The 24,151-nt window shown below is 43.0% G+C and overlaps 2 protein-coding genes across 2 annotated transcripts; both read right to left on the reverse strand.

Moving 5' to 3' along the window:
* Nucleotides 1-1,297: 1,297 nt before the first annotated feature.
* LOC132234140 (olfactory receptor 7A17-like) lies at nt 1,298-2,251 on the reverse strand. The gene has a single exon (XM_059695190.1). The coding sequence runs from the start codon at nt 2,249-2,251 to the stop codon at nt 1,298-1,300; it is 954 nt and encodes a 317-aa protein (XP_059551173.1).
* Nucleotides 2,252-22,467: 20,216 nt separating this feature from the next.
* Nucleotides 22,468-23,421, reverse strand: LOC132234141 (olfactory receptor-like protein OLF4). The gene has a single exon (XM_059695191.1). It carries the CDS (start codon nt 23,419-23,421, stop codon nt 22,468-22,470), a length of 954 nt encoding a protein of 317 aa, XP_059551174.1.
* Nucleotides 23,422-24,151: the final 730 nt, after the last annotated feature.

Genomic DNA, 24,151 nt, shown 5'->3' on the forward strand with positions numbered 1-24,151 from the left:
TGGAAGCATGCAACAGAGTGTGAATCTTCAGAGGAAAGAAATGGGAGGGAAAAATTAACCAAAGAACTCATATGCATATATGAATAACCCATGGACACAGATAATAGTGGGGTGAAGGACTGGGGAGGGGAAAGGTGAGGGGAAAAGTGGGATCAATGGGGGGGGGAAGGAGGACATCTGTAATACTGTCAATGATAAAGATACATTTTAAAAAAAAACAAGCCCACAAAACCATAGCCATCATACCCTTGGTCCCCAATAGAGGCAGAGTCCTTCAGCCCAAGTCCATTTCTCTCTCTTTCGCACACACATGCATACACACAGCTTCCAGTGTGGCTTTTGGGCATACAGGACTGTGAGTAATAAACCTTACATTTTCATAGTTCCATGATGGTTGTTGTAATTATAAGAAGGACCACAAGAGTCTATCCACCCAGGACGTTGACTCTGATCTCTATCCCCAGGAGGGGGTATGCAGAAGGAACAAGTAGTAGGAACCAGGCCAGTGCCCAGGCATCCCTATCCTATTGCCTCACTATCAATAGATGGAGACTTATAGGGAACAATGATAAAATCTATAATATCAGGAAGAGCAGTTAAGGTACCAATGTACAGAGAATGAGGGAGACATGGTGAACACTGAGGTTTCAGATTTTATGAAATGAAATTATACAATGCATTAGGTAGCCAAGTGCAGTTTTTCTACATGAGTAATACTACTAATTACTATTCTACTTACAAAACAAGAACAAATTTTTTACAATGATATAAGTCATTTGAGAAGAAATTATTCTTAAGACATCAATGTTTCTAGTGAAGTAAATGAGAACCTCTCACTATTTCTGGCCAAGGTTGGAAAGACTTTGTGAAGGTTAAAAAAGGACAAAGGGGAAAACTGTCTATATAACAGACAAAGCAGGAAGCTTAATAAAATGGTTACTTAAATTGTATAGAGAAGTTAAAATAAACAAAAAGAATTCAAGGACAGAATAAAAGGGAAAAGTCTCGCCCAGTCTGTGTTTCTCAGTGATTGAGCAGCAACCTATGAACCAGGAGGGCTCCGTTGAATTTCTGGTCAGGGCATATGCCCGGGTAGTGGGTTTGATCACCAGAAGAGGGTATACAGGAGGCAACTGATCAATACTGTACTCTTACCATTGATGTTTCTCTCCGTCCATCTCCCTTCTGCTCTGAAATCAATAAAAAGATGTTTTAAAAAACAAAAGGACAAAAACACACACACAATGTGATTAATTTCTGGTTGTAAGTTCTGTAGTCCGAAAATCAAGGGCACTTTTTACCTCAAGATGATTGTCCCTTTTGTGCAGGTCATCCCATAGAATCTTTTCAGGGCCCTCTTTATGTCTTTGTTCCTGAGACTGTAGATGAAGGGGTTCAGCATGGGTGTGACCACAGTGTACATCACTGAGGCTGCTGAACTTGAGTGTGAACTTTGGGTAGCAGCAGAGCTGAGATACACTCCTAGGCTTGTACAATAAAATAAGGACACAACTGAGAGGTGAGATGCACAAGTAGAAAATGCTTTATACTTTCCCTGAGCTGATGAGATTGCACGTATGGAGGACACTATCTTAGAGTAAGAGTAAATAATACCAGCGAGGGGACCACCAGCCAATAGCACAGTTACAAAATACATCACCATGTTATTAAGAAAGGTGTCAGAACAGGCAAGTTGGATGACCTGTTTGAGTTCACAGAAAAAGTGGGGGATTTCCAAGTCTGTACAGAAAGACAATCGCAACACCATTAAACTTTGTAACAAGGAATTCAGAGCCCACATGATGCCTGACATCAGAACCAGCAGTCCACAGAGCTGGGAGTTCATGATGATCATATAGTGCAAGGGGTGGCAGATGGCCACATACCTGTCATAGGCCATCACAGCTAGGAGGAAGTCATCAAGTCCTGCAAAGAATATGAAAAAATACATCTGTGTGATGCAGCCTGCATAGGTGATGGCTTTGCTCTGTGTCTGGATGTTCACCAGCATCTTTGGGACGGTAGTGGAGGTGAAACAGATGTCTACCAAGGACAGGTTGGAGAGGAAGAAGTACATGGGTGTGTGGAGGTGGGAGTCTGAGCTGACGGCCAGGATGATGAGCAGGTTTCCCAACACAGTGATCAGGTACATGGAGAGGAAAAGCCCAAATATGAGGGGCTGCAGTGTTGGTTTCTCTGAAAATCCCAGAAGAACAAATTCTGACATCAGAGTATCATTCCCAAGTCCCATGGGGTGGAGGTGACTAGTAGGAAAGAAAAATTAGCATGATTAGTTTTTACACAAATGGCCATTACAAACATAGTTGAAATGCTACAATTACACTTTGTAATAAAGCAACAATATTTATTATTTGTACATCTCATCCCCCATGACATCTCTGATTAGGAATTGCTGTCTTCCTCAAACTTTCTTTCAAAGGTGGTCGTGGATTACACTGTTTTCATGAGAAATGCTTTCATGCACTTGAGGAATATTTATTGACATTTCCTACCTCTAGGGAAAGTGTATAAGATGCTCAGAAACAAAATTCCTAGAATAAAATGGTAGTGAAAGAACATAAACTACAAATATGTCATATACCAAGTTAGATGGTGTCATGTGAACAAAAAAAAGTAGGTACAAAAGAGAGTGGAATGGGTGATATTTTATATTGGGAGTTCAGGAAGCCCTGCCAACAAGGTGACAATTGAACAGAGACCTCAAGGAAGATGGGGGGGGGGGGTGACACAGGCTTAGCTGAGGAAGGAGGATTATGTAAGAAAAGAGGCAGTGTCAAAGCCCTGAGATGACACTGGTTTTAGGTATTAAAGGCTCAAAAAGGATCCAGAATGGTGAAAGAAAAAAGTCAAGAAGGCACAAAAGAAAATATGAGAGTACATTGTACATATTTAGGGTATATGGCTCCCTTTGTTCAGGTGTGTGTGTGTGTGTGTGTGTGTGTGTGTGCGCGAAGGCGCGCACGCACAAAAATTGTTGGATCACAATGTAAAAGGCATGTCTCATTTTGAGACACGGTAAAAATAATCTGGAATTCAATCAATAAATGTGAGAACAGTTTGAAAGGTCAGTTCCTGCTAATGAGGGAACAATAATAGGAGTGAGGAACCCAGCAGAGAGCCCAGTGCACTGGTCCTGGGCACTTGACCCCTGGCACCTGTTCCTCCATGAGCATTCTCTGAGATCTCCTTATACTCACTCTTGTGCTGATCAGAGAAAGCCCCACAGGATGTAAGAAAAGTTCCATGTCCATCAGGCACCAGCTGTAGAAGAGTGAATTAGAACTCAAAACTCCTGACGCTAAGTCAGTGCTTTTCTGCTCTGCAAGGCTGCCTCACTCTGTCATTGCTTCACAGCGAAAAGGAAATGCTAAGGTTGAAATAAAGCAGAATCCTGAGAGCTGAGCAGACAGAAGGGAGGGTCTGTTCCTGCTGTGGGAGGAGAGAGGCTGTGGAATTGTGCTCTGAGATGGTGAGAAGAAAGGGGCTGAGAAGGAATAATTTGCAAGAAAGCCCTTCAGACCTAAGGACATCAAATGTATGAGATCTTGAATCCATTCCTTTCACTATATCATCAGCCTGACTGTTCCCCCAGAAGACACGGTTATTAAAAGCTTTGCTTCTCCCCACGATGCTTTCCCACAGCGCTCACTCTGGCATCCCCTGTGGCATCACTCACTGGATTTGGCTCTACTGGTCCTTCCTTCCTTGGACAATTGATGTGGAAAGGGCAAGAAATGAAGGTCAGGTGCTCTTTATCCAGAGCAGATGAACATCTTAGAGAGGCACAGAGAGGATGCTCTTAGCCTGTGGCTGAGGAGCTGCACGTGAGTCTGCAGAGGGAGGTCCAGAGGCTGAATTCTCAGAGCTCCTCATTAAATGGACTGTTTTACTGTTGCTCAGTTCTCTAAGCAAGTCAGCTCCCTTGAAACCAAGGGACCATAAATAAAAGGCAACTTTTCTGCCAGTTTTGGTCTCCATGGGTTCACCTTGGGGGCCAGATGCATATCCCCTTCCCACTGATGGGTCCACCTCCCCTGGAATGAACATCTCCCCAGGGAATGTAAGTGCTCATGCAGGACACATGGACAGGATAACATCATGAGCTTCTGAGCTGCTGTGAGTCACATGGAGTGTCTGACCCAGAGATTTAGTGATCTCCCTGACCACACCCATCCCAAACAGGAACCTCCCAGAAACTTCCCCTTGACCTCAACTTTGAAAACCAGAGATCAATTCTGAAGATTCACTTGATGGGGGTTAAATTATGTTGGCTGCAGAGATAGAGTTTCCTTTGTTCAAGTTCCCCAGATCCGATTATTCAATTTTTTTCCTCTGGGGTAAATGCATTCACATCGTTAAACTCACATAGGTACATATTTTTTTCTGGCCAGCAAGGCTATTCAGTGCATTCCTTTACGATGGATGGGAAACAGTACTGTGAATATAAAACCAGTACCTGATAGTGACTTAGAGCAGTCACTGCCGAACATATGTGTAAAGAACTAGATACAGATTATTATTGGACCATCAGTGCTCTGTTGCAGCTACTTAACTCTGCCATTGTAGTGTGGAAGCACTGGTAGGCAATACCCACACAGATGGGCTTGACTGTAGATATTCATTTTCTGTGGATTCTGTAACAACTAAGCCCAAATGTGTGGCTTAAAACAACAGGAATTTATTTCATCAGGTTCTTGATGCCAGAAGTCTTTTCTCAGGATGTCAGAGAGGCTGCACTCCCCAGAGGCTCTAAGGGAGGCTGTGCTCCTTGCCACTTCCTGCTTTTCATGACTGCAAGCATCCCTGGGCTTTGTGGCGGCATCACTCCAATCTTGGGAGACATAGAGTCTTCTTTTCTCTGTGCCTCTCCACTGCATCTACACTAATAAAAGACAAACATACAAATTGACCTTACCTTCGCTATGCCTTAAGCCACGCCCACCAGCCAATCAGAGCGACTATATGCTAATTAACCCAACCAAGATGGTGGCCGGCAGCCACAGAGCTGGAGCAAGCAGGAGGCTTGGTTGTTCCAGTGATGGAGGAAGCCAAGCTTCCCGCCTTCGCGGCCAGCTCTGAGCTCCACTCAAGGCAACAAAGTTTCAATTATAGAAGATAAATATGCCGAAGCTGGTTTGGCTCAGTGGATGGAGCATCGGCCTGTGGACTGAAGGGTCCCAGGTTCGATTCCGGTGAAGGGCATGTACCTGGGTTGTGGGCACATCCCCAGTAGGAGATGTACAGGAGGCAGCTGATCGATGTTTCTCTCTCATCAATGTTTCTAACTCTCTATCTCTCTCCCTTCCTCTCTGTAAAAAAATCAATAAAATATATTTTTTTAAAAAAAGATAAATAAACCCCAGATACCTGCTTTCAGCCGGCCGTGGCAATGGAGCTGGAACAAGCAGGAGGCTTGGGTTGCCCCTGGCGATGGAGGAAGCCTAGCTACCCGCCTGCCCTGGCCGGCTCTGAGCTCCACTCAAGGGTACAAAGTTTCAATTATAGAAGGTAAATAAATCCCAGAATAAAAAAAAAAAAGAAAAAAAGGAGAGGTTGGGAGCTTCCATTGCCAGGGGGTTTGGCCAGCCTGAAAATACCCATCAGCCCCTCACCCAGGCTGGCCAGACACCCCAGTGGGGACCCCCACCCTGAAGGGGGTGTGACCAGCCTGAAAACACCCATCAGCCCCTCACCCAGGCTGGCCAGTCACCCCAGCGGGACCCCCACCCTGATCCGGGACATCCTTCAGGGCAAACCAGCCGGCCCCCACCCATGCACCAGGCCTCTATCCTATATAATAAAAGGGTACTATGCAAACTGATCCTAACAGCTAAGCGACTGGGAATGACTGGTCACTATGACACACACTGACCACCAAGGGGCAGATGCTCAATGTAGGAGCTGTTGTCCCCTGGTGGTCAGTGTGCTCCCAGAGGAGAGCTCTGCTCAGCCACAAGCCAGGCTGATGGCTGCCAGCACATTGGTGGTGGCGGGAGCCTTTCCCACCTCCTCAGCAGCACTAAAGATGCAGCTTAGGTCTCTGCTACCTGCTGGTAAGTGAACATCCCCGAAGGCTGCTGCTCTGCCAAAGGGATGTCTGACTGCCAGCTTGGGCCGGACCCCCAGGGAGCGGGCCTAAGCCAGCAGGTAAACATCCTCCAAGGGGTCCAAGACTGCAAGAGGGCATAGGCCAGGCTGAGGGACCCACCCGAGTGCACAAATTTTTGTACACCTGGCCTCTAGTATCTTATAAGGAGGCTGGTCATTGGTTTTAGGGTACAACTGGATAATCCAGGATGATTTCATCTTGAGACCCTTAATCTACACTAATAAAAGAGAAAAATGGTAATTGGCTTACGACGATACCCTTTTCATTGGCTAATCAGGGCTATATGCAAATTAACTGCCAACTAAGATTGGCAGTTAACTGCCAACTAAGATTGGCAGTTAACTGCCAACAAGATGGCGGCTAATTTGCATATGTAGGCACAATGCAGGGAGGCGAAAGGGAAAGCAGGAAGAAGCCCCCTGCCACAGAAACCCAGGTGGGAGCTAAGAGCTGGGGGGCAGGGCCGCCTTTGCCCTGCCCCCCAGCCATGATCGGAGAATCAGGTGCCTTTTCCGCCCTGGCCAGTGATAGCAGGAAGTAGGGGTGGAGCCAGCGATGGGAGCTAGACACGGTCGAAGCTGGCAGTCCCAGGAGCTAGGGGTCCCTTGCCTGGGCCTAAAGCGAAGCCCACGATCGCGGGGCCACTGCAGCTGTGGGTCCCCGCTGACCGGGCCGGACGCCTCAGCCAGAGGCATCCTGCAGGGGCAGGGGCAGAGCCCGCGTGATCGTGGCGCCCCCCGCTGCCACTGCAGTTCCCCGCTGCTCGGGCCGGATGCCTAGGCCAGAGGCGTCAGGCCTGGGCAAGGGGCCTATCCTGCGATTGGAGGGTGATGGGGGTCAACACCTGAGGGCTCCCAGTATGTGAGAGGGGGCAGGCTGGGCTGAGGGACACTCCCCCCAACACACACCCAGTGCATGAATTTCGTGCACTGAGCCCCTAGTTATAACTATAAAGAAACTTTTTTTTTTTTTCAAATAAGGTCACATTTATAGGTACTGGGGGTTAGAATGTAGACATATCTTTTACAGGGCTACCATCACCCTACTGATAAAGCCTCTTTACAAAAACAGGCTGTGGGTGGCATTTTCTCTTTGCGGAGTCCTTTGCTGACGAATGATTTAAGTGTGTAGATTCAGACATGGGGAGTTAGTAAATCAGATACAAAATGGTGACATTATAAGAAAATTTAAATCTGGCTTCCTTTTTGCTAGTGGGAAGGTCCAGGAAATCTATAGCACACAGGCTCTACTCAGTCTCCCCAGACCCTGGCTGATGTTAACTGTCAGACCAATCCACCATCCTTACTTTCTTCCCAATATAACTCTCCCTATGCCAGTGTCCATTAAAGTCTACCAGACGCACCTCAAAGCTTAGATATAGGAGAATTTAGCTGAATGGAGGCACAGCCAGGAGCTGTCCTTGGTTTCTGCTGATGGTTCTAGTAACCGGCAAACAATTCTCTTACTAAGGCACCCTTTGAATCTATAGGATAGTGTATGGAGTGCAGAATACCTGATTTAAATTATGAGCAGAAGCAATCCACCATGAAAACCACAAGCCTCTAATATTGATAATTTATTTATTATTTTAGAATAAATTAATAGAAAAATCATCTAAATATAATAGCATCATCAGAAAATATGCAATGATACTGTATAAAAACAGTTCTGAGGAAATGTTAGTAAGATTATTTCCTATCATAAAATAGTTTCCTTGATCATCAACTAATATATGACCTGAAAAGATAATATTTGAGGAATCTGCTTGAAGGTCAAACACAGGACAAATATGCCTGCTACTGTCATGTATGTCATCACTGTTCTGAAATTTCAAACCAATGCAACTAAAGAAGAAAAAGCAATCATAGGTTCATGTCTTGGGTAAAAGTAAATTTAATCACATTTTCAGATAATAAAATTGGCTACCTAAAAGGAATTGGAAGGCTATTACAACTAAAAGGTAATTTTAGTCAGGCTAGATTTAAAAACAACAACAAAAATTGTGTATTGCCCGGCCCGTGTTGCTTAGTGGTTGAGTACCAACCCATGAACCAGGAAGTCATGGTTGGATTCCTGGTCAAGGCACATGCCCGTGTTGCAGGCTCCATCCCCAGTAGGGAGCATCTAGGAGGCAGCTGACCAATGATTCTCTCTCCTCATTGGTGTTTCTATCTTTCTCTTCCTATCCCTTCCTCTCTCTGAAATCAATAAAACATATTAAAGACAAACAAACTCATATCATTTTCTTTTCTGGTTCCACAATAAACTAATACATAATAGGGGGAAAATTCTTTTCCAAATTGTATAAAAAAGTAGCATACACAGAAAAGGGTCTGGCTTGAAGGCCTCAGGAAATGATATAAATAGTAACTAATATTAGCGCTTACCAAGTGCAGGAACTGTGCTTATCGCTTCTCCTGAATGGACTCATTTAGTCTCCCTAGAAACAAGGTGGGATGAGAGGCTATCACGCGTGCCCATTGCAGAGACCCCTAAAGGTGGCTGTGAACACTTGTAAAATGTGTGAGTAAATGAGGAGTGAGGTCCCTCTGATGTGCAAGTGCTAGTGAAGTGCGCAGAAGGAGACTGGGCAGTGGGTAAGGTGTCAGGGGAAGCCCACGGTCACCAGGAGAGAACTAGGAGAGACAGTTCATGATGGGCAAGGAGAGGGCTGTGCAGATGATGTTCGAACAAGCCCAGAGCAAAGGAGATACTGAGAGAAAAGAGGCTGTGTTTTAACCTGAGGCTTCCTTCTTGGTTAGGCTCTTAAACTGTACAGAACCATTTTGAATCTGTAGATGTCCCCAATTTTCTTACTCCTGGCTAGAAATGTCTCATTCCTAACGTTGAGAGAAGAAGCATAAAGTAGGTTTCCTTGGAATTACTGATAATTTCTCTTTAACTTGACTATTTGAATTACTGTGAACCCTCTACCCATCCATCATACCATCCACAAAAATTTACTTGAACTGAATCTTAGATGTAAATGAAAGATGTGGTCTTCTTCTGATTAAATACCTTCAGTGGTTTTTCATCGTGTTTAATGAAATGTCTACATACTAATTTATCCTATAATCCCTTTTGCTTGCCTCCCTAATTGGACCTCTCTGTCCTTACAAACGGCCCTCTAATATTATTCAAAAATGGCTATCACTTGCTCATACCACATCAATATGTTCATTCCACCCTAACATGCTCATAGCAAACCAACAAACTCCGGGATGGTAGGCTCCCAACAGCCCAGGGGAGAAACCACAATATCTGTATCTATATCACATCATATTGGTGCCCCATCCATATCACTTGGATTCCTATCATTTCTGAGATTTTTCATCCCAATTGCCAACTGACAGCTCCTGGATCTCTTTGCCTAGAAACTTCATCTGACCAACAGAACTCCCTCTGCCCCCCTGCCTGGTTATCTGAGAGTTGCAGTGAGATGATACCCATACCCCCTGCAGAGGAATTTTGTCCTCACTGTAGCTGGTCCACACTTGGCCTTTAGAAATTAATTAAGATTTTACCTGAAATATTGTGCACTTGTATGTTGGCCCTGGGTTCTTCTCATGTTCTTTCCCAGGCAAGCTCTTCCTCCTATCCCTGTCTCTTGTTAGAGTCATCTCATTTTCCTTAGATTTCAGGCTATTTGGCTGCTCTGTGACCTCAGCTCTCTCAAGGGCTCAATAAAAGTTATGATTTCATAGATAATTTGTCTTTTTCTTGGTAGCATGGGAGAGATGTGCTTCCCAAGTTTCTACCTTCTAAGACGAAACTGGAATTTGCAACTTTCTATCAGTGGTTTAGAAGGAAAGAGAGAAAGAGAGTAGGAGAGGGGGAAGGGAGAGAGAGAGTATGAGGATTTTCTTCATGTCCAGTAGAAGGTATAGTACAAGTAAGTCCTCACATCCCAAACTACTTGACTCGCAAATTTTGGAAAGTGAGAGCTGTTTGAGTCCGGAAAACAAAGTATACATATAAATATTTGGAGTATTATTCTTATGGTTTTGTATTCAATTCAGTGGGAACTAAAATGGAATTGTCATAGTTACAGTAAAAAATATCTTTAAAGCCTTGAGCTCTGTTTTTACTTTGGAGTTTTAAACTTCCATACACAAGTCATCTGAAGATACAAACTTGAATAAGCCTGTATCCTGCAGTGTCTGTTCAGCTGTAGTTTAAAAATAAGTTATTATTAAGAATCACACAAAGGAGTGTATTAGTCATTTGGTAACAAGCCACTCTCCTTACACTATCTTCATATTTTTGGATTCTTTTTTCTTTTTGTTTTTCTGGTTGGATTTTTTTTGCTTCTTCTTATTTCAAATCTTTGACTTGGTTCTTGCGATCCTCTAGTCTGCCGTTAGAACACTGTATAATATTCATTATTTCAGTCAGTGTGTGCTTAATTTCTAGTTGGTGCTTTTTCATATCCTGGAGGGTCTCACTAGATTTCTTGAGGGTCTCACTAAATTTATCGGCGGTTTCTGGAAAATTCTTGAAAAACTTTATAAGTGTGGTTTTGAACTCTATATCCAGTAGTTTGCTTTCCTCCATTTCTGTCATTTGTGACTTGTTTCTTTGTCTCCGCATTTTTTATGCTTCCCTGTGTTGATAGAGTGGCTTTCTGTGCTAGGTGTCCTATAGAGCCCAGTGGCTCAGCCTCCCCAATTACCTGAGGTGGACACTCTTGGTGCACCCCTTTGTGGGCTCTGTGCACAGTCTTGTTGTAGTTTAGCCTTGATTGTTGTAGGTATCACTGGGAGGAATTGACATCCAGGCCAATTGGATGTGAGAATCAGCTATGTCTACAGTGGGAGAACTTCTGTGCTGGAGACACCCTTCTGGGCCAAGACTTGCTTCAGTGGGGCTTTGGTGCTCACTGAATCTGCCCCCTGAGTGTGTCCCTTATGGATCTGAGGAGTTGTAATCTGGATGGTCCCACTCTGACCACTGGGTACACTAGCTCTTGGATCTCTAAGGTGCTAATTTAGCCTCTGCCTTTGGCTACCCAGCAGGAGCTATGGAGAGATCTGCAGATTCCTCTTCTTTGTTTGGGGTTTAGAGGTGCCCAGATAAGACCCAGCTGTGAAGCAATACAAGCTACGGTGGGGCCTTGGGCCTTCTCTTGGAAGTTCTGGGTCTCCCTGACCCAGCTGCAGTTTGTTAGGTAATTTTCAGATTGCAAAGGCCAGGCCTTCCATATGCAAAAGCCTCTGGGCACAGCTTGGGTGGGGCGGGGTCTCAGGGAATCACCAGGGTGGAGCAAGCAGCTGTGGCTGATCCTCAGTCCTGCCCTAAGAGGCCCCGTGTCTCAGTGTCCTGGTAATCGCTGCAAGCACCTCTGAGAGAAATCCACCCTTGAGTTCCTACAGATGTCAGACAGTCCAATTTCTCCCAGTATGAGTCTGGGTCCCCAGAGACTCACCAAGAACTGGAGTTCAGAGCAGTTGGGAGCTTGAGACTCCCTCCCGATTGAAAAAGACAATGTCATCCTCAGTTGCCAGCCCTTTCCACGTGCGCCTCGGTACCTCTGCAATTTACTTTCGCACCTCCTAAGTCTCAGTGTGCTTCTCTCTTTCCTTCTAGTTGTAGAATTTCCACTCAGCCAGCCTTACTGTGGTACTGGACGATGTCTGTTTTGTCTTTTAGTTATATTTTTGAAGTGGTTGTGTGAGGCAGCAATTTCCAGTGTTTACCTATGTTGCCATCTTGGTTTCTCCCCTTCTATTGTTTTAAATGAAGCCCCTCCCCCTACTCTAAATATTGTCATAACCACTAAAGATATAGAAATGAACCATATTATTATCATCCATTATATAAACTAATATATGACCTATAGATATGTCACAGATGTACATAAGTGACCAAAGGATGACTCACTAGAGAGCTTGAATTCCTGTCCAGTTCTGTGATTCAGAGTCATACGTTTTGCACAAACATGCATATTCTTTCAACCTCTTCTGGTTAACTATAAGAGTCTAAATAGAGACACTTTTAATGCATTTATCTGAAATAAACTTCAATAACAGAATAATCATGAATGATATCTTCAAATATCTGTACAAATGCCTAGAATGGGAAAGAGGATCCTATATAATAAAGAGCTAATATGCAAATGATCATCACACCCTCATGCCCTCTTGCCCTCATGCTGGAACTGCTCAGACACTCAACACTGGGGAGAGAGGAATGGGGACCAGCCAGGCTGCGGCCCAGGAGAGGGACAAGCCACACACCCCGCGGTCCCAGGCACCAATGGCAGCATCTGTGCCTGCAGCCCAGGGAAGAGACAAGCCGCACGCCCCACAGTCGCGGGTGCCAGCAGCTGGGGTTGTGGCCCGGGAGAGGGACAAGCTGCCCACCCCGTGGTCCCGGGTGCCTGTGGCTGCGGCCCAGGTGAAGCCGCCGGCCCATGATCCCCTGCGGCTGTGGTGGGCCCAGGCGAAGCCAGCCAGGGTCCTTGGTGCCTGAGACTGGCCGGAGGATGGAATCCTTGGTCCTGGGTATGGGGCGAGGCAGAGTTGGTTAAGGGCGATCAGGCCAGCAGAGGAGCAGTTAGGGGCAATCAGGCAGGCAAGCAGAGGTGGTTAGGGGTGATCAGGCAGGCAGGCAGGTGAGCAGTTAGGAGCCAGTGGTCCAAGATTGCGAGAGCCAGTCGGACATCCATCGAGGGGTCCCGGATTGAAGAGTGTGCAGGCCGACTGAGGGACTGCCCCTCCCCCAGCATGAATTTTGTTCAGTGGGCCTCTAGTATTATTATAAGTGATCTCAGTTTTCTTTTCTGTTATTAGTGTAGCAGTTACCTATTTCTGCATAACAAGCCATCCTAAAAGTACTTGTTTTATTGTTTTTTTTCTTTATTGATTAAGGTATTACATATATGTCCTTATTCCCCATTTTCCCCCCACCCCCCACTCATGGCCTCACCCCCCAGTATCTGTGTCCATTGGTTAGGCTTATATGCATGCATATAAATCCTTTGGTTGATCTCTCCCCCTTACCCCTACCCTCCCCTACCTTCCCTCTGAGGTTTGACAGTCTGATCAATGCTTCTCTGTCTCTGGATCTGTTGGGGTTTTTTTCATCAGTTTATGTTGTTCATTATATTCCACAAATGAGTGAGATCATGTGATATTTATCTTTCTCTGACTGGCTTATTTCACTTAGCATAATGCTCTCCAGTTCCATCCATGCTGTTGCAAATGGCAAGAATGCCTTCTTTTTCGCCACAGCATAGTATTCCATTATGTAGATGTACCAAAGCTTTTTAATCCACTCATCTGCTGATGGCACTTAGGCTGTTTCCAAATCTTAGCTATGGTAAATTGTGCTGCTATGAATATAGGGGTGCATATATTCTTTCTGATTGATGTTTCTAGATTCTTGGGATATATTCCTAGTAGTGAGATCACTGGGTCAAATGGGAGTTCCATTGTTAATTTGGGGGGGAAACACTTGTTTTAATATAATGGATTTATAATCAAAATGGATTCTATGGTGGGAAGTAGTTCTGATCTATTCTGGGCCCATCATAAGTTGCTATATTATGTTTCTAAAGCTCTTTAATGATGTTTGTGCATCTGTATTACACTTCTTTCTTCAACCAATATATGATGCTTAATATGTGTGTGTACGTGTGTGTGTTGATCTTGTGGTTTATGTAAAAATGGTTTATCAAATGTGAATTGCCTTAATTTAATATCACAGTTCCTATATTTATATATGAGACCTAGCTTTCTTCCCAGTTATAAGATATATTTCCCACCACTATCTGATGTGACTCAGCTGCCTGTGCTCTTTATCTGACATGAGTTATACATCACTAGAATTTTTAATTCTAACTAATTTATTGGAGCATAATTACATGATCTCACTCATAAGAGGAACCCAGTGAACAAATAAACTGATGAACAAAATAGACCCAGAGGCATAGAAGCATGGAAAGACTGATGAATTTCAAGGGAATATGGAGATGGAGTGTGTTGGAGAGTGATTAACCCAGTAATTTCTATGCATACTAGAGGCCCGGTGCACAAATTTGAGCATCAGTGGAGTCCTTCAACCTGGCCTGCAGATGAGGCTGAAACCGGCTCTCTGACACCCCCTAGGGATCCCAGATTGCGAGAGGGCATAGGCCAAGCCAAGAGACCCCACCAGTGCACAGTCGGGAAGGGAGGGACACAGGAGGTTTCCAACCAGGGTGTAACTGCGGGAGAGCTCCAGGGCATGTCTGCTGAACCCCAGCAGCAAGCTAACCTACTGATCAGGGCATCTGCCCCCTGGTGGTCAGTGCATGTCATAGCGAGCAGTTGAGTGGCTTTAGCATATCATTAGCATATTACCCTTTGATTGGTTGAAGTGCTGACCAGACGACCAGACAACCAGACACTTAGCATATTAGGCATTTATTATATAGGATATGCAAAGCCTATGGGCACAGACAATAATGTTGTGAAGGTCTGGGAGGGAAGGGTGTGGGGTGGAGGAGTTCAATGAGAAAAATAACAAAGGGGACATCTATAATACTTTCAACAGTTGAAATCAATTTTAAAATAATAATAATTACATACAATAAATTGCGCATATTTCAAATGTACAATGTGCTGGATTAAAGAAGCCATACATAAATAAAGAGTTTAGCCCAGCCCAGCCAGTGTAGCTCAGTGGTTGAGCATCGACCTGTGAACCAGGAGATCACAGTTAAATTCCACTCACGGTATATGCCTGAGTTGTGGGCTCAATCCCTAGTGTGGGGCATGCAGGAGGCAGCCAATCAATAATTCTCTCTCATCATTGATGTTTCTATCTCTCTCCCCCTCTCCCTTCTTCTCTGAAATCAATAAAAACATAATTTTTAAAAGAGTTTATAGTGGATGGGTCCATTTGTATATAACTCAAGATGATGCACAATAAGTTTTAACTGCATTATGTTATTGTTAAAAATGTAATGCAGCCCTAGCTGCTTTGACTCAGTGGATAGAGCATCGGCTTGCGGACTGAAGGGTCCTAGGTTCGATTCCAGGTCAAAGGCATATGGCTGAATTGCGGGCTCGATCCCCAGGAGGGGACATGCAGGAGGCAGCCGATCAATGATTCTCTCTCATCATTGATGTTTCTATTTCTCTCTCCCTTTCCCTTCCTCTCTAAAATCAATAAAAATATAGTTTTTAAAAAAGAAAGAAAAGTGTGTAGATAGAGAGCTCTTGGTGCCTTTGCAGTGAGCATGCTTTAAAAAACAATGTAATCCATCTGACTTCAGTTTTCTTCTTTCTGAAGATAATGTGGAATAATAAACCTTACTTCGACTGTCTTTCAAAATTACATACACAGAAGACTCCTGGTGGAGAAGACCTAAAAGTACCTACAACAGACTCTGACCCAGAGCCACAGCCCCCCTACCCAAAGTGCGGTCCACAGACCAGGAGGACCTGCAGCATCAACATCACTTGGGAGCTTGTCAGAAATGCAGTCCCCTGGTCAGACTGGAAGTAAAATTAAAGTGGGAAACATACACCTGGATTTACCAACTGAGGTCCACCTGAGGAGGAGACATGTATCAAGGAAGGACAGAAAACACCTGGAGACTGGTATGAAGAGTGGGGTCATGAGAGGGCCTGTCCCAGCTGCCACAGGTGGCAGGCCAACAGTGAGGAGGGAGCTCCGGGCTACAGGAGCGTCTGTTCCCCCAGAAGATTGAGGCCCGGAACGCAGGCTGGGCTCCACCGCCCAGCGCATCTGAGTTGAGACCAGCAGCCCATGTAACATCCAGCCGTGAAAGGTGGCAGAGCTGCTGGGTGCTGCAGAGTCTGGAGCCGGTAGACCAGACCCCATAGGAAAGAAAGGCACAGTTTCTGGTTTTATTTTATTTTTGTTTTTTAAACCCAGAGCACAGGAGTTTTCCATAGCAGCGATTCACCCAAGGCTTTGGTGCAGGGAGGGTGGTGCTGATTGGCGGTGCCTAAGCAGAGGCTGGGGTGGGAAACATTGGGGGAGATGTAGAAAAGCAGCAATCAGAAGTCCTTCATTCAATGATCTCACTCATTCATGGATAATAAAAACCATTATAAACTTTTGAACAATAATAGATACAAAGGCAGAGCTGCCTCAAACAGATTGTCAAACTGCAGCGGGAAGGCCGGGGAGGGTTGGGGGGCAGGAGGGAGGGGGGTAAGAGATCAACTAAAGGACTTGTATGCATGCATATAAGCATAACCAATGGACATAAGACACTGGGGAATAGGGGAGGCTAGGGGACTGTCAAGGGAGGGGGGATAAAAAGGACACGTATGTAATACCCTTTTTAATACTTTAAGCAATAAAAAAATAAAAATAAAAAAAAAGAAGTCCTTCATTCAGTCATATGCCCCCAGAAGCAGTAATGAAGGAAAAGTGAAAAAAAACACCCTAGGTGATACAGCCCACCCGACCCTCAGAGACCAGGCCTGCTATACCCTTCATCTTGACCTTTGCAAAAGAGATAGCCACAGAGGCCAAGCCTATGGCTTTGTACAGTCTCAGGGAGCATCTGTGACTGGGTTGGGGATGGGGCCGTCTGCCCCACTATCCCAGGAACCTGAATGGTGCCTCCCAGATAGAAACTTCAGGTTTCCAGTTGATGCCACTGGATTGCAGAATAATATGCTGAGCCATTCACAGAGTAGCAGGTCTGGGACAGGGAAACATACCCACCACTTTCCCTGAAATCTAAACAGCACCTTCCCCATCATGGGAGACCAGAGGTATAGACTCCCGCTTCTACCTAAAGCCCTTTTGAGTGGTTATGATCGATAGCTGGCTGGCAAGTGATGGTGGGTGGAAGCAGAGCCTGGGGAACCTGGGGAAGCTTGCTGACCCAGCCCTGGGCCCCCTGCTGCTAACTAACCTGATGTAGAGGGCAGCTTGGCCCCTCCCGTGTGAAGCCAAGTCCTGTGGAGACAGACACCAACTGTGGATTTCTTGGAGCTTCAAGCAGGCTGCTGAAAGCCAAAGAGGACAGTTTCTGACAGTGGTTAGCACTAAGCACTTCCCGGGAAGCCCAGAACTGGCAGACAGAACAGTCAGCACAGTCATCAGAAAAGTGGGATCAAAAGGAAGCTCCCAGGAGGAACTAAACCTGGCTGAGATGAAAGCCCTTTACTTTTCTTTCTTTTTTTTCTTCTTTGCTTTTTTTTCTATTTTTCTCTTCCATTTCTTTTACTTTTTATTTATCTTCTTTATCTATCTGCTTTATTGATGTTATTATTTGAGTCTATTGTTTCATTCATATATCCAATTTTTCTCTCCCCCTTTCCTACAAGAAGAAGAAAAAAAGGCAACCAAATTGGAAAACAAGAAGTAAAACTGTCATTATTCACAGATGACATGATATTGTACATAGAAAACCCTAAAGACTCCATCTAAAAACTACTTGACTTAATAAATGAATTTGGCAATGTAGCACGATACCAAATTAACACCCAGAAATCTATGGCTTATTCATATACCAATAGTGAACTTACAGAAAGAGACATTTTTTAAAAATTCCATTTACCATTGCAACAACAAAATTAAGATACCTAGGAATAAATTGAACTAAGGAGGGGAAAGACCTGTACTCAGAAAACTACAGGACATTGGAAAAAAAGATAGAGAAGGCATAAACAACTGGAAAAATATACCATGTTCATGGATTGGTAGAATCAACAACATTAAAGTGTCCATACTACTCAAAGCAATCTATAGATTCAATGCAATCCCCATTAAAATACCAATGTCATAGGTCACAGACCTAGAACAAACTCTCCAAAAATTCATCTGGAATAAAAAGTGGCCCAGAATAGCTGCAGCAATCTTGAGAAAGAAGAACAAAGTTGGAGGGCTTTAGCTCTGAGGCTCCAGCTCTTAGGCCTCCGCTGCTGAAAGCAGGTATCTGGTTTGTTTCGGTTCTATAATCGAAACAATGTATAACTCCAGCTCTGAGATCCCGGCTCGGCTCGCTGAAAGCAGTTTCCTGGGGTTTTGTTTAGCTTCTATATTTGTTACAATGTTTCTTAAACTGCAGGCTCAGAGGCCGGCAAGACAGGCGGGGAATGTTGGTTTCCTCCATCACTGAATCAAGCAAGCCTCATGTTAGTTTCAAGCTGCCTGGCTGCCGGCCGCCATCTTGGCTGGCAGTTACTTTGCATATCGCCCTGATTAGCCAATGGGAAGGGTAGCGGTCGTACACTAATTACCATGTTTCTCTTTTATTAGATAGGATGAACAAAAATAGATACAGAGGCAGAGCTGCCTCGAACAGATTGTCAAACTACAGCAAGAAGGCCGGGGAGGGTGGGAGGGTAGAAGGGGGGGTGGGGAGTAAGAGATCAACCAAAAGACTTGTATGCATGCATATAAGCATAACCAATGGACATAAGACACTGGGGGATAGGGGAGGCCAGGGGATTGTCAAGGGCTGGGGGAAAAAAAGGAGACATATGTAATACTCTTTGTAATACCTTAAGCAATAAAAAAAAAAGAAGAAGAAGAAAAAAATCCAAAGTCAATTTGGTGATTCTGCTCCATTAACTGATCTAGTGAATTCCCAATTTCATAAAATTGAAACCAAGCCAGAATCCCTACTCAACCAAACCCTCTACCCTCCAATGTCTCATTTGCAAGGAAAAAGACCTGAGTACCTTTTCCTTATATTCACCAAAGTAACTTTTTCAGACATAAATCAGGGTCTTGTGGCACTAGTCCCCCATCTGGAATCTGTGATAACATAGAGACACATACCTTGAGTTGGTTTTAAAAGAACTAAATTTTTCTACCAGATAGAAAACCACTGACTCTCATGGATTACAGTCACATAGATCCTAGGCTAGCTGACATTGGATGACTGATGATCACAACTCCTAAAATATCTCATTGTAACACCAGCTCCAACCAATCAGAATATACCCATGAGCTGATCACCCATTGAAAACCCCTACCCCCAATTTCACCCTTTAAAACCAATTGCCAGTAAAGGAACCAAGAGTTCAAGTTTTGAACACTAACTTTCCCATTCTCTTTGCCCAGTGCTAGCAATAAAGTGAATCTAATCTCTCCACTACAAATCTCATGTTCAGTGTGACTCACTTGGTGCCTGGTGGACAAACTCTTCAGTTACGAAGGTAAATGTGGTTCTGACTTTGAGGTCTTTGTGGATTAACATAGGAAATGTAATTTATTACTAAAATTAAGGTCAACCTTCTATGTTACACCATTGTATCTAAATTTCTAATATTTTAGTTTCATATTAATTTAATCATTCATCCTTTGTTTTCTATTGTCACCAAATTTCTTTATAATTTTCTTTCAACATTAAAGGTGAGAATATTAGTGTGTCTGTGTTATTTCTTTGTGTGTTGTTTTTATTAGAAAGAAAATCATGTACAAATGTACATACTTGTGTATATATATATATATATATATATATATATATATATATATATATTTCCTACATATGGAAGTGTTATTAGACATACTCTATGTTTAAAAAACATTTTATTTCTCTATGTTGAAAAAACATTTTATTTATTTCTACCAATATCTCCCTGAATTAGGTTTATGATTCCACATCAGCAGCAGAAATAAGGAAACAGCGGATTAGGCTAATTACATTTTTTACAATTCTATAACAAAGATATTAAAGCTTTTGTGTTTTTTGAGTTATGTATATGAACCTGTGCAGTATGTACTCTTAATTTTTGCATAACTCATTTAATTAAAAAATATTTCTATTAACTATGTTCACTTTATTTTGTTATTATCCTCCAATAAATTATTTTAAAATTTCCTTAGAACCAATAAACAGGTTCAATAATGATACAAAATCAACACATAATAATTGTTTGCATCTATATAAACAGTCAGAAGAGAAATTGGAGAACAATTTCATTTCTAATTGCATCAAAAAGAATTAAATACCTAGAAATAAACTATAAAACATTGCTAAAAATATTGAAAAAGGCACAAATAAATGGGAAGATATTCTGAGCACTAGCTTTCCCATTCTCCATGCACAGTGCTACCAATAAAGTGAATTTAATCTTTCCACTACAAATCTCATGGTGCCTGGTGGACAAGTTTATCGATATTCTGTGTTTAATATTGTGAATGTCCATACTATTGTCAAAGAGAAAACCATATGCCCAATTTGGCATCACTCCAGTTAAAAACCCATGATGCTAAATCTAGATTTCATACTGGATTTAATGGAAGTTTCCACCTCTCCCAGAAGCTTAATTTTAATCAATCAGCCTTGAATTTCTGGTCAAGCACCAGTAAGGTAATCTGTCATGTGGGCTCTCCCCATCCCTCACAGAAAGAATAGGGAATCTGTCTGATAGAAATTCTTTCTCTCCTCTTGCCCCAAATAAAGGATGTCATGGCCCCCAAATAATCCTTTTTTCTCTGTTTTTATAGCTCTTTTGTCCCTCCCTGTTTCCTATTAAAACCTTCTATTTTGTACACCCCTCTGAGCTCCCCTTTAGTTTCCAGATAGGAAATTTTACCTCTCCCTTAAAGAATTTAAATTTTGAGTCTTTCCAATAATAAGAGTTATCATCAGAGTTAACATTTTTGACCTATATTGATGGCAGGGCAAATTTCTAATTACTGAGCATGTTTTCTTGTTATTGTCCTGCAATGTCCTTCCTCCCTTCTGTAGCTCCAGGTGCTTCACCTCATCTTTAGCTCAGAAAGTCATATAAACGGCACCTCACCATCTCTTTCTGTCTCTGAACCTCTCATGTATGTTTCCAAGTAGATTCCACTGGGAGAGAGATATTTGGTAAAGTTTTGCCAGTAACTATGGTAGTTATGATTGTTCCCTATACATCTCAGTCTATTGATAATGATGCAATAGGACAGGAGTGCCTGGGCACTGACTTAGGTCTTACTTCTTTCTCCTGAGACCAATCCCTGTGTGACCAGATGAATCCTTGCGGTCCTTATTATAATTGCAACAATTGGACCCTCAGCTAAATAAGACAATAAAGTCTGGAAATTATGTATGAAATACAGTAGCATGTTTGTATCACAAGTACCTGATTAAGCTTTTTTTCAAAGGCATCCATCTCAGATAATCATATTGCCAGATGTATGATACTACTACTACAGAAGCACTTATGATGCCACCACTCATGAAATTCTCCTTTTATTTTTATCTTTTATTTTTTAAAAATTTCTTTATTGATTAAGTTATTAATATGTGTCCTTATCCCCATTTTACCCCCCATTCTCCCCACTCATACCTTCACCCCCTGTTGTCTGTATCCATTGGTTAGGCCTATATGCTTGATTTGGAACTTGAAATAAATGCCATTTTATTTTTAATTAGAAGCCATTTCAATACAAGCAAAAGAAGGAAATTCGCATTAAACAATGGATATATCTAGGAAGCAAAGTTTATTTGGAATTAAACACAGATTTTGTGATTTTTACACAAGATTAACATATTATAAAATTCCCCTTGTAGAAAAACCTGAGTAACCTAGATAACTGACAGCAGGGGTGACCCTGTTTATCCTTTCCCTGCCCTAATTCCAACTCTTATATTTTAAAGAAAAAGCAAACCCACAAAACCCTAGCCATCCTGTCTTGGGCCCCAATGCAGGCAGAGCCCTTCAGTCAAAGTCCATTTCCTATCTCTCTGTCTTTCTGTCTTTCTCTCTTTTTTACACACACACACACACACACACACACACACACACACACACACACACTTTTCTGTGTGGCATTTGGGCATGCTGGACTTGTGAGTAATAAAACTTACATGTTCATAGTTCGATGATGCTTGTTGCAACCATAAGGACCATAAGGATCCATGTAGTCATAGCATGGACTCTGGTCTGAGGAGCAAGTAGTAGGACCCAGGCCAGTGCCCAGGCTTCCCTATCCTATTCCATCACTATCAATAGATGGAGACTTATAGGGGAGAATCATAAAGTCCACAGTATCAGGAGGATCTGTTAAAGTGCTGATGTACAAAGAATGAGGTACACATGGGGAACACAGAACAAATTACTTACAATGATATATGTCATTTGAGAAGAAATTATTGTTAAGACATCAATGTTGCCAGTCAATTAAATAAAAACTTCTAAATATTTCTGATCAAGGTTGGAAAAAACATTGTGAAGGTAAAAAAAAAAGACAAAGGGAACAACTGTCTATATAACAAAGCACAAAGCTTAATAAAATGGCTACTTAAATTGTATAGAGAAGTTGAAACAAAGGAAATTCAAGGACAGAATAAAAGGACCAAGTCTGAAAACTACAATGTAATGAAAGAATCTCAATTTCTGGTTTTGAGTCTTGGAGCACTTTTTCTACCTCAGGGTGGTTGTCCCATTTCTACCTGCCATCCCATAGAATCTTTTCAGGGCCCTCTTTATGTCTTTGTTCCTGAGACTGTAGATGAAGGGGTTCAGCATGGGTGTGACCACAGCGTACATCACTGAGGCTGCTGCACTTGAGTGTGAGCTTTGGGTAACAGCAGAGCTGACATACACTCCTAGGATTGTACCATAAAATAAGGAGACAACCCAGAGGTGAGATGCACAGGTAGAAAATGCTTTATACTTCCCCTGTGCTGATGGGATTCCACAAATGGTGGACATTATTTTAGAGTAAGAGTAAAAAATACCAGCAAGGGGACCAGCACCTAATAGCACAACTGCAAAATATATCACCATGTTATTAAGAAAGGTGTCGGAACAGGCAAGTTGGAAGACCTGTTGGATTTCACAAAAATAGTGGGCAATTTCAAAGTCTGTACAGAAGGACAGCTGCGATACCATTACGCTTTGTAAGAGGGAATTCAGTCCACTCATGATCCAGGACACCAGAATCAGTAGTCCACAGAGCCGGGGGTTCATGATGACCATGTAGTGCAGAGGGTGGCAGATGGCCACAAAGCGGTCATAGGCCATTATGGTCAAGAGGATATCATCCAGCCCTGCAAATAGTATGAAAAAATACATCTGGGTGATGCAACCTTTATAGGTGATGACTTTGCTCTGTGTCAGGATGTTCACCAGCATCTTTGGGATGGTGGTGGAAGTGAAACAGATATCTACCAAGGACAGGTTGGAGAGGAAGAAGTACATGGGTGTGTGGAGGTGGGAGTCAGAGCTGACAGCCAGGATGATGAGCAGGTTTCCCAACACAGTGATCAGGTACATGGAGAGGAAAAGCCCAAATATGAGGGGCTGCAGTGCTGGTTCCTCTGAAAATCCCAGGAGAAGAAATTCTGAAATTGGGGTATCATTGCCTCGTCCCATGTGGTGTAGGTGACTAGTAGGAAAGAAAAAATAGCATGATCAATTTTCAAACAATTGGCTATTACTAACACAATTGAAATGCTACAATTATATTTTTCAGTAAAGTAATCAATATCTGTTTTTTTAACATATCATCGCCTTTAAGACACACACCCCAACCCATGACATCTCTGATTAGGAATTTCTGTCCTCCTCAGACCTTTTCCCCGAGGTGGCCATGGACTGCACAGGTTTTTTTGTTGTTGTTGTTCGTTTTTTAAAAAATCTTTATTATTGAGAGTATTACAGATGTCCTCCTTTTTCAACTCCATTACCCGCTTTACCCAGTTCCCATCCCAATGCAGGCCTTCACCATCTTATTGTCTGTGTCCAGAGGTAATGCATATATGCATATAAGTTCTTTGGTTAATCTCTTCCCTACTCTTCCCCCTTCCCTCTGAGATTCGTCAGTCTGTTCCAAGTTTCTATGCCTCTGGTTCTATTTTACTCATCAGTTTATTTTGTTCATTAGATTCCTTGTTCATTTGCCTTGATTTTTACTTTCAATTATTGATAGATACGCTTTTATAGCCATTCTAGTCTTCATATTTTCTATCTTTTTCTTCTCCTTTTCTTCCTCCCCCTTCTCTTCCTCCTTCTCCCTCCCCTTCCTCCTTGTTCTTCTTTTCCTTCCTCCTCTTTTTCTTCTTCTTTGGAATTCCCGTCAACATTTCCTGTAGTACTGTTTTGG

This window comes from Myotis daubentonii, chromosome 5 (assembly GCF_963259705.1).
Source record: "Myotis daubentonii chromosome 5, mMyoDau2.1, whole genome shotgun sequence".
Lineage (NCBI taxonomy): Eukaryota > Metazoa > Chordata > Mammalia > Chiroptera > Vespertilionidae > Myotis > Myotis daubentonii.